General features: G+C 35.9%; 1 protein-coding gene across 1 annotated transcript; it reads left to right on the plus strand.

Annotated features, from left to right (window-relative positions):
• Window positions 1–7,713: 7,713 nt before the first annotated feature.
• LOC133283776 (anthranilate phosphoribosyltransferase, chloroplastic) lies at window positions 7,714–11,836 on the plus strand. The gene is made up of 10 exons (XM_061480688.1): window positions 7,714–7,972; window positions 8,079–8,222; window positions 8,362–8,523; window positions 8,683–8,766; window positions 9,091–9,279; window positions 10,042–10,132; window positions 10,242–10,301; window positions 10,453–10,571; window positions 11,241–11,375; window positions 11,459–11,836. Exons 1-10 carry the CDS (start codon window positions 7,781–7,783, stop codon window positions 11,492–11,494), a joined length of 1,212 nt encoding a protein of 403 aa, XP_061336672.1. The 5' UTR covers window positions 7,714–7,780; the 3' UTR covers window positions 11,495–11,836.

Consider the following 11,836-nt stretch of genomic DNA (forward strand, 5'->3'; position numbering starts at 1 on the left):
TTAGAAAATATTCATAACAAATCTCCACCTATTTACTAAACATACAACAGAACAAAAAATGCACACCAGAATTTTCATGGCGTTTAACCCAAGGCCTATGCTATGCATGCAATTTAGGGAGGTTTTATTTTTAGCAAATTTAGAGCCTCCCTAAATTTACTAAGAGGAACAGTCTTAGTCAAAATATCTGCAGGATTAATTTCAGTTGATATTTTATTCACACTAACCTGACCATTACTAATTATTTTCCTTATGAAATGCAACCTAACATCTATATGCTTGGTCCTTTCATGGTATGCACCATTTTTGGACAAGTGTATGGCAGATTGAGAATCAGAGAATACCTTAGGAGGGTCCTTACCTAGACCCAACTCAGAGACAATTCCATGTAGCCACATTGCCTCATTGACAGCTTCTGTGAGAGCCACATACTCTGCTTCAGTTGTGGAGAGTGCCACAATGTGTTGCAAGCTTGCCTTCCAGCTCACCACATTTCCTCCCACACAAAAAAAAAAACCAGTTAGAGATCTTCTTTTATTAAGATCAGCAGCATAGTCAGAATCACAATAACCAGTAATATCACAATTAACTGAGTTTTCAGCAGTATAATGAATGCAGCAATCAACAGAGTCACTGAGGTATTTAAGCAACCATTTCACAACATTCCAATGTTTATGAGATGGTTTACTCATGTATCTACTTACTACACTAACATCATATGCAATATCAAGCCTAGAACCTATCATGGCATACATTAGGCATCCAACAGCATTAGAATATGGAATATTGCACATAAAAGAAGCCTCATCCGAGGCTAACTCACCATCTACAGCCTTCAACCTGAAGTGACCAGCAAGGGGAACACTTACAGGTTTGGCCAGGTACATGTCAAAGGTCTTTAAGACCTTTTTCACATACTCAGATTGAGAGAGAGTCAATTTCCTCTCATCTTTTTTCCTTGTAATGTCCATGCCAAGTATCCTTTTGGCTGGACCAAGAAATTTCATCTCAAATTCTTTTTTCAATAATGATTTCAGATTATTAATTTCATTTATGTCCTTAGATGCAATTAACATGTCATCAACATAAATCAACAAGTAGATAAAACAATCATCATGCAGTTGTTTGAAGTACACACAATGATCAAAACTACTCCTATTAAAACCTTTGGACAAAACAAAATCATCAAATCTCTTATACCACTGCCTAGGGGCTTGTTTTAACCCATAAAGGGACCTTTTCAAAAGGCACACTTTGTTCTCAGCCCCCTTTTTTATAAATCCTTCGGGTTGCTCCATGAATATGAGTTCTTCAAGGCTGCCATGCAAGAAAGCAGTCTTGACATCCAGTTGTTCCAATTCTAAATCATGAATTGCAACAACTGAAAGAATGAGCCTAATTGAAACATGTTTCACAACATGGGAGAATATTTCATTGTAATCAACCCCCTCAACTTGTGAAAATCCTTTAGCAACAACCCTTGCCTTAAACCTGGCAGCTTCAACACCTGGGATTTCTGGCTTCCTTTTAAAGATCCATTTGCATCCAATCACCTTCTTGTTCTTTGGATGCTCCACTAAAACCCAAGTCTTATTTTTCTCAAGAGACTCCATCTCTTCCTTCATGGCTTTTAGCCAATGAATTTTAGAATCCAACCTCATAGCCTCTTGGTATGAGCTGGGTTCATTAAACTCCATCACATCTCCTACTTGGAGTGCAAATGCTATGACATCTGCATGTGCAAAACGACTTGGAGGTCTTATATTCCTCCTAGTCCTGTCCCTAGATAGCAAATAATCCTCTAGATTATCTCTATCCACTTCCACATCATGCTCCTCAATGGGAATGTCATTCCCATCATCTTGAACTTCAGCAACAATGTGTTGTTGTTCATTTTCAGCCACATCAGGTTGTTGCCCAGTGTTGTTGGGCAGCTCCACCTCCAACTCAACAGTCCTAGGAGTATGCTCTTTGTCACTAAGTTTGGATATGTCTTTATAGAATGTGTTTTCTTCGAAAATCACATCTCTACTTATGACACACTTCCTTTCAGCTATGAGCCATAGCTTATATCCCTTAACACCTGAAGGATAACAAACAAAGAAAAATTTAACAGCTCTAGGACTTAACTTATCTTGTTTTACATGCATGTATGCAAGACAACCAAATGGTTTTAAGTGTCCTAGACTTGGTGGCTTACTAGACCAAAGCTCCATAGGGGTTTTAAGACCTATAACAGTGGATGGGCTCCTATTTATAAGGTAACAGGCTGTGGAAACAGCCTCAGCCCAAAAAGATTTAGGGAGAGCAGATTCAGCCAGCATACATCTGACCTTATTTATGATGGTTCTATTCATCCTTTCAGCCACCCCATTTTGTTGGGGTGTTTCAGCACAAGTTTTGTGCCTCTTTATACCATGCTCATTGGAAAAATCAAAAAATTGATTATTGCAAAACTCAAGCACATTATCAGTCCTTAGGACCTTGACTTTCTTATCAGTCTCATTCTCTACAAGGGTCTTCCAATTCTTGAAGCTATCAAATGCTTGATCCTTTTGCTTCAAGAACATGGCCCATACTCTTCTAGAATATGAATCCACTACTGAAAGGAAGTAATGGCAACCAGAGAGAGAAAGGGGAACATTAGGTGATCCCCACAAATCAGAGTGTATGTAATCAAGGACTGATTTAGAAAAATTTGAAGAACTAGAAAAGGGTAACTTGTGTGTTTTTCCTAAAATACAATTTTCACAAAAATCAACACAAGTTACTTTCTTAGAACTTATAATACCTTGTTTACATAACTCAGACAGACCCTGGTTGCTAATATGACCCATTCTGTTATGCCAGAGAACAGATTCATCATCCTTGGCTGCTGTTATACAGCTTTCGGATGAAATAGCATGGCCCTGTAATATGTACAGGCCATTAATCAACCTTCCTTCCATTAAAATTTCACTACCCTTAAGAACAGTGAGTGAACCTTGCTCACTCTTGAATTACAGCCCACTTGAGTCAAGCATACCTAGAGAAATTAATTTCTCCTCAAGTCAGGGACATACCTCACTTCTTTGAGGATTTTATGGCTGCCATCAGCCATTAGAAACTTGACAGCCCCAATCCCTTATATTTGACAGACCTGGTCATTCCCCATAAGGACCTTTCCACCCTTTTGGAACCTTAAACCAACAAGCCACTCCTTCTTAGGAGTCATGTGAAAAGTGCAACCTGAATCCATAACACATTCAGCCTCAAAGCCCTTATTAGACACCATAAGGACTTCAGCACCCTCACACCCACTAAGTAAATTTGCATACTCAGTTTTAGTTGCTGCCTTTGCAGCTCCCTTATTATTTTCAGGGCAATTCTTCTTGATATGTCCCTCTTTATGACACAACCAGCAGGTAAGTTTACCTTTTGGCTGCTCCTTATTTTTATTACCTTGTGTGTTCTGGTTAGGTTGGGTTACATTATTGTTTCCCTTCCATTTATTTTTAAATTTTCCCTTCTTGTTCCCTTTACCCTTCACAACCAGCCCCTCAGCATGGGACTTTTTATGGGAGAGTATTTCAACCTCCCTTGCTCTCAAAACTTCAGTTATCTCATCTAAATCCATTCCTTTTTTGCTGTATTTTATAGCATCTTTTACACCCCTATAAGAGTCTGGAACAGAATTCAAGAGGATCAAAATTTGATCCTCATTTGAGACAGTTGCCCCAGCATTATCCAGATCTAAGGTGAGTTTGTTAAACTCATCAAGATTGTCCTCCAAGCACTTAGAATGATCCATCTTGAAGGAAAGAAATTTCTCCTTCAAAAACATCTTGTTTGGGGCGGATTTAGTTTGATAGAGAGCCTTAAGCTTTTCCCAAAGCTCTCTAGGATTAGTTATCTTACATACACGCCTAAGGACACTATCAGACAGATTTACAACAATTAAACTATGAGCTAAAGCCATTAAATCTTTTAGTTCCTTAGGTGTCAGGGAATTAAGAAGATTCTTTTCAGGACCAACAACATCCTCACACTTCTGTTGGACCAAGACAACCATCATCTTGATCTTCCACATGTTAAAGTCACCCCTCCCATCAAACTTCTCCACCTCAACCTTTGTGATACCCATCCTCTTCAGCTTCCAGCAGCAGAAAGCACGAGGACCAGAGGGAAAAAGACAAAAAACACGAAACAGAAACAGAGACTGACCAGAAGAAAAAAGGAACCAAGAACCAAAGCTCTTGATACCACTTGTTACAATTCTTGGTATAGATCTACCAAGAATCAGCCCACTAACCGAACTTACAGAAACAGAAAATATAAGAAACAACACCAGAATTTATACTTGGTTCATAAATTCTTTGTAAGAGAATTTCCTACATCCAAGTTGGCCAGTGAGGGTCAAACGCCCTCTAGCATGCACTCTTATTCAACAACAGATAACAGGTACAAAGAGTTCAAGATCCTAAACATGTAACTCTACCAATACAGTATATACAAGGCATATAACAGAGAAAGAATAACCAAGATTACAACGCATATATGATCGGCCAATATAATCAGCAACAGTAAAACAAATAAAAGAAAGATGTCACCAAATCAAATAGCAAACACCAAGAACCAGGTGCCTTCAGCTCCCAAAGTATGCGAACCCGTCTTTACCAACTAGGAACGCCACCATGGTCCATCTTCTTCACTGTTGGATGATTCCTTCAAAACTGCACCGATCAATCTGAGCGTCTTGACAAGAGGAACATTTCTCTCAACATCACCGATATGAGATTCTCAGTTTAACACTCTCAAATATGCCTCTCAAGCTCTCAAAGAAACCCTAAGATTTTCTTTCTGCAGAGAACTTCAACGAAAACAAAAAATCCAAATCTGATTTTGTTTTGGAATATGCCACGTTCAGATTTCCAAGCACAAGGATATTTGTTATATTACTCAGCAAAGCAAAACGCAGCGTCTCAGTTAGCAAATAAAGCCAAAACTGAATGCAATAGCAAATTGGGCCTTGTTATTTATTTTCAATCGTTGGCCCACAGTGACAATTAAAGTATTACATGATTTAGAAAATATTCATAACAGCAACTAATGTGGAGTTTATAAGGTCTTGGGCACTCTCACCTTTTGAGCTAACTTTTGGGATGGTGTATCCCAAGGTTCTTTACAGATTGAAAAAGTTGTTTTCTTTTCGTTTTTGGATTTGTTGGGTTTGGGTCATTGAAGAATAAGGAAAGTCACCATAAAACCAGTGTACAGTAGCAAGAATGTCAGCTTAAAAGCCAAGGTATTCAGCATAAAAGTTAAGTAGGCAAATAGTGTACAGTAGCAAAATCATTATTTTAGAAAGTAGTTGGTTATGATGGATAACGAACTTCTCCTAGCATGTCACGTGTCCTGAACACGCTCAGACTAGATTGATATTTTGACCACTTAGTTTGCTATTTACTGTAGTAAACTTGTACACGTCGTTGCCACATTAGCAATCAAAGTTTGTTATCTGCTGTAGCGAACTTGTACGCGTGGCATTTTGGAAATTTTTAATGTTCGCGTGACATTGACAAATAATTTTGGGAATAGTGGCACTTTGATCATTGTTCCAAAATTTATAGTTTGCTTTTTTGTTTGAAAATGTTAATAAACGTGTGCATAACAACTATTCTATTTTCCAACCTTGTTTATAAGATCAAACAGTTTTTTCTGATTGTGGGCCTTGAAAGAATTGTAAGGATTAGAATTACGTTTCTTAAAATATTATGAAAACTCATAACAATGCACAACAATCTTGTCATGGAAGCGCTTCCATGCCGTGAGGTACACGGTTTCCTCGCTGTGGTCCTTCCTCACGTGGCGCCACAAGTCAAGGATGCTTGGCGGCATGGCAGCGCGAATCTCGGCAATGGTGGTGAGGCGGTGCTCGAGGAGGCAGAGGATCATAAGGGAGTGGGAGTCAGGGTTGAAGGTGTAGAATTGGGAGGAGATGTGGGGTCAAAGGTTTATAAAAAGGGGTTTGGCGGTGATGGTGACTCGGTGGTCATAAAGAAAAATGATTTTCTTTTTGTGCCTCAGAACAGAGAAGTAAAATTTTTTTTTTTTTATTATTTTCAATAACAAAAATTAAATTGATTCATCTCAAGAACAAAAAATAAAGAAAAAGTGTATATCTTTTAAAGGACACAAACTTAAGTTCTTTTATGAGAGAGATAGACACAAAGAGGCGTGGATCCCACTAAAAAAATAAAGTACAGGTCTTACCTCTTTGTGTCTATTTTTTTCTTAAAATAACCTAAGTTTGTGTCCTTTAGAAGGACACACATTTTTCTCAAAAAATAAATCAATTTTATCAAATGCTATTTCTATCCGTGAATTAAAAAAAATTGATTTTCAGATAATTGTCATGCACATCCTAAATATTCAAACATTTACTTTTTTTTCTTTATTTTTTCATTTTATAAGCCAACAAATAAAAAATAAAACAGTCTAATAAAAATAAAATAAAAATAAAACAATCTAACAGGCATACAGCTCGAGAGTTTTAATGCGCTGGCTTTCACTAGAAGTAGGATACTCGTTTTTTAATTTCTTCTTTATGTTTAAATTAAAGATAAATACATAGTTATTTATTTATACAGAGAAATTCAAATTCAGGAAAGTTTATTTTATATTGAATATTCAAATTTAGTTTAGTAAGGGATGCAGACCCTCTGAGTTAATACAGATCCAAGTGTAATAAATATAGAAAACACAACACGGAAAAGCAAGGGAGCGTTTCTGAGTCACGGTCATAACATAAGTAACGCTATGAGCCTGTCGAAACAATTTATGACAACGAGGAACACGTTTTAGTGTTCTTCACCTTACCAACTAATTCCGCTTTAGCTGTTTCCTAAACTTAAAGTGATTTAAATTCCATACCAAAAAAAAAAAAGTGATTTGAATTCCATACCAAAAAAAAAAATGATTTAAAATTAAATACAATTTAACTTAAATTTAAAAATAATTACTTACATACTTAAAATAACTAATATTAATAAGGACACCACAAGCTTACATTACTTCTCGGCGATAATAATAATAACAATAACAATGATATGTCGTGTCTGATATTTTCTGACATCTCCGATACTTCAACATAGTGTAGAGACTTAAAAAGAGTTTAAAGATTGTGTTGGGTTCGTTTTTAGTTCAAACTATTAGATTCGTTAGATATGATTATCATTTTATTGAGTTTAATATAAATATTTGAGATATTTTATGTTTTTTTTACAAAATTAATGGGCATTATAAGTTTAGCTTCATTTTTTTATTAAATTATTAAATATTAAATGTAATATACATTACATAAATTAAAATTTTTATTTAATATCAAAATATATCATAAAATATCAAAATTTAACATTTTTTAAAATTAATATGTCAGAATATCTTCTCGTGTCGATATCAATGTTTTTATAATGGAAAGTCGATATCATGGAACCCTTCGAAAACTATGATTTTTGTTTTTTATATAAAAAAGGAAATAGTAGACCCCACACTTATTATTCCTATGGCACAAGATCTAATGACATGATATAAAACCTTATTAAAGATATTCATTGGATTAAATAATATATTGATTATTTGTTTGTTTTTGTTGACGGTGCGCTAAGATAAAAGCATGTTACCAATCACATGAACGATTCTGAATCATTCTGAAATATGACCCCTTTGAAGTCTCAGCCACTCACCGTCACCCATTGGTACTACTAGCATCGCCGTAAGAGCGTTGACCCAAAGTTAAGCCATGGCACAAACTCTGTTCTCTATAGTCTCTTCCCCTTCCTTCGTTCACCGCGTTTTCTCTCCGAACCTCAACCTCCGAAACGATTCGTTTTCGGTTCCCATTTCTCCTCTAACGCAGAGGAGCACCGCTATTGCTGCTGCAAACGTCGCCGTTTCTCCAAATGAAGGCACGTCCATTGAGTCTGTTAGCAAGGTTACTTTCTGATTTTTTTACTCTTTTTTTTTTTAGTTATTCTCATTACTTTATTCACTCTTCGCCTATTTTATTGCTTGATTGAAATCTAACGGTTTGGATATAGCTGATTGAAACGTTGATTAACGGTGTTGATTTATCGGAAGCCGAAGCCGAAGCTTCTCTTGACTTGTTACTGAACGAAGCCAATGAGACATTGATAAGCGCTGTTCTTGTGCTTTTAAGAGCCAAAGGGGAGACTTTTGAAGAAGTAACTTTCCTGCTTCAGCTTATTCGCGTTTTGATGCATAAAGTAAAAAAAACAAAGTTTAAGTTGTGAAATTGATGTTGTTGATGATTAAAATGTTTGGTTTTTTTTTTTTTTTTTTTTTTTTTTTTTTTTTTTATAGGTTGTGGGGTTTGCGAGGGCTATGATAAATCATGCTACGAAGGTTGATGGTTTGGTTGATGTGGTTGACATTGTTGGAACCGGAGGGGATGGTGCTAACACAGTTAACATTTCAACGGGGGCTTCAATACTTGCTGCGGCTTGCGGTGCCAAAGTTGCAAAGGTTTGTGTGTATGTTTGCAATTAGGAACTAACTTGAGGGTTTACTTGCTAATATATTGATTGATTTGGGTGCTACAAGTGTGTAATATGATTTCTAGCTAGTGATAAGATTGAAATGGTTTTGGTTTTGGTGTGTGATTTGATTGTTTCCTTGTTTCAGCAAGGAAACCGTTCTAGTTCTTCTGCGTGTGGAAGTGCTGATGTGTTAGAAGCTTTGGGAGTGGTTATTGACTTAGGCCCTCAGGTTAGTGAAAATTACGTTAAGAATGCAAATCTCTCTGTTATTTTTCTTGGGTTGTGGATGTGGTTATCAGTTCGTACTAGCCCTCTTTAACGATTCATTATGTTTGTCTAATGCTGCAGTGTATTTCCGGTTAATTGAAGAAAATAATATATGAAAAGGAGACTACTTGCGCTTTTATATAAATAATGCTTATTTGTATGTATTTTTACATTTATTAACTATTTTAAGCTTGTATGTGTATGTTGTCTGTTTAGTTGACAGAATTTATCAAACAGAAATTTTTATTGATCGATGCATTCAGTAATTTGTTTTTCTGCCAATCAGGGGGTAAAAAAGTGTGTGAATGAAGCAGGAATTGGGTTTATGATGTCTCCAAAGTATCACCCAGCAATGAAGATTGTCAGGCCTGTAAGAAAGAAGCTAAAAATAAAAACTGTATTCAATATATTGGGTCCCATGTTAAATCCAGCTCAGGCACCTTTTGCAGTTGTTGGAGTATACACAGAAGACTTGGTAAGTTCCGTCATAGAGAATTGATTGGTAATTAATTCAAATAATCTTACTGAAAATGATTTTGATATCATTCTAGATCATTTACATGCATTGTAATCTTTGTAAGTATTTTGAAAGCGAAATTTTTTAGTTAAGGGTAGAATACCTAATCAACAAAGGAGAAAATATAAGAATTCTATTTGCTCATAAAATTTGCAGCTTGAAGATTGATAGTTTTGAAAGCAGCTCGGATTTTGAAGTAATTGGTTTACATTGAAACTTTGTAAACAAGTTCAACCCTTTTCTCTTGGCTCAAGCTATTTTTGTCATTTTTTCTTCTTTATTCCATAAACATTGGTTTGTGGGGGCAACTGACTCTGGTTTTAAGGTTCTGACTACTGATTTTTTTTTCCTTCACAATCTCTGTATTTGTAACCTTCAAAAGAAATGTAGGTTATATGCATATGTATGAGTAGGTACTCTGTAATCAATTAATTGAATAATTCATCCATATTGATTGTTTTTTATTGTTACCACTCAAATGAAAACTTTTAAATTGCCTAGAGTCATCCATGTTTTTGTTGAAGAAATTGTAGCAACAAACTGAATTTGACATGTTTTATTATTTTACAACTTAAATTTGGCATCTTATTTTCTTTGTATACCCCCTCCCCCTCAAAAAAAAAAAAAGGACAGACCCTGAAGGATTGAGGATCTAATTCTTGCTGTTTTTCTCTATCTATGCCATTCCTAATGAGCTATTTGTCTTGACCTTTGGGATAGGTCTTCAAAATGGCTAAAGCACTTAAAAGATTTGGCATGAAAAGAGCTTTAGTTGTCCACTCTGAAGGTTTGGATGAGATAAGTCCTCTTGGTAAGATCCCTTGCTTGTTTTGCACCTGAAAATTGTTTATTTGAAAGATATAGGTATCTGAATTTGATTTGAGTGGCATTTTCTGACTTCTTGTTTACGTTACATGCAGGACCAGGTATAGTGCTTGATGTTACTCCAGAAAGGATTGATAAGTTCTCATTCGATCCCTGTAAGTATTTGATAATATATGGTTTTTATCTGTTTCCGTCATGAAGCAAATTGATCGAGCTCACATGCTACTAATTGAGTGCGACAATGGATCTTTTATTGGATATGCATGCTTGAATGCACTATTCACATCAGATTGTTTATTGGAACAGTGGAGTTCGGCATTCCTCGGTGTAATCTTGAAAGCTTAAAAGGTGGTGACCCAGAATACAATGCAGGGGTTCTGAAGCGTGTTCTAGGTGGAGAGAGTGGGCCCATTGCCGATTCTTTTGTGAGTATCTTCTGGTTTTTCTGATCTTTTAAGTAGCTGAGAGGATGATAACCTCGTCTTAAGTGATGGGAAGGTGGTGGCCTTGGAATGAAAAATATAATGATTCTTTCAATGCAACTTTAGCTTGAAGTCTATGAAATTTTGGTTGAGATGGAATTTTTTCCCTTCTATCTTAGTTTGACCCCGTTACCTTCAAATTCTGTGCAAATTATTTTGATTCTAACCTCCTTATTTCGTCATGGCTCTGAATTTGATTACTAAGGAGATGAATCTTGTGCCTCTACTTGGTTTTGAAGAAAGGAAATATACCATGAATTATGTCAAAAACCCATCGTGATGCCTTTTTCCTTTTAATATTTTCTTCCAGCATAGAACATTTTGCTTCTTAACCAGATGAAAGTTGTCCTGTTGATGAAATACGAGCAGCAGTGGTTTGTGTCTATACTTTTGCGTCCCCCCTAAAGTAAATTTTCTTGCTGCTATAAAGTGCTATTTTACTGAAATCCAATTAGAGGCACATTCTCTATTGTTCTTTGTGTTTCAATTTTTCTCAGTTAAATACTGTAATTCATATGTCCTGCATAATATTTTGATACTTGTCTCATTCTCTTTGAATGCACTTGTCTCTTAATATAAATTTTGATTATTATGTACCCAAAAATTGTCTAGGTTTTAAATGCGGCAGCAGCTCTCATGGTCAGTGGCCATGTAAGGAACCTAGCTGAAGGGGTGTCTTTGGCGCGTGAAACACAACAATCTGGAAAGGCTCTCAAGACTCTCAACTTGTGGAAGGATATCTCACATGTGAGTTAAAATGGATCCTGCATCTACCACTTTCATTGCAATCACGTGTTGCTAATTTTCTTTTGCTTCCTTTGTTATTGCAGAAAATAAAAGATGATGCGGCAATGGAACATGCCTGAGTCATTTTATGTGATTCAGGTTTGAGTTTTGTAAACTTGATTACTGGATTTAAACGGGGAGTAGCCAGGAAGGGCTCAAACTGTACATTGCTGAAGAGATGTACAAAAGTAATGTAATTTAATCAGTTAAAACTATTTATCCATCTGTAATTCTGTACTGTGCAAAAAGGTTTTAGAATAGGAAAGAAAGTTAGTAGGTTGTTTTTGTTAAGAAAAAGTGTGGCATAGGAAATGGAATCTCTATTTATTTTTTTTAATGAACTTCGAGATGTGATATTAGATTTTCATGAACAAGATGCGAGGTTAATAATGAATTCTGAAACAGCTCTTGCCTTGATCTAG

This window comes from Gastrolobium bilobum, unplaced genomic scaffold, assembly GCF_033153095.1.
Source record: "Gastrolobium bilobum isolate Gb01-03AN ecotype WA unplaced genomic scaffold, APGP_CSIRO_Gbil_v1 utg92244, whole genome shotgun sequence".
NCBI classification, from domain to species: domain Eukaryota; kingdom Viridiplantae; phylum Streptophyta; class Magnoliopsida; order Fabales; family Fabaceae; genus Gastrolobium; species Gastrolobium bilobum.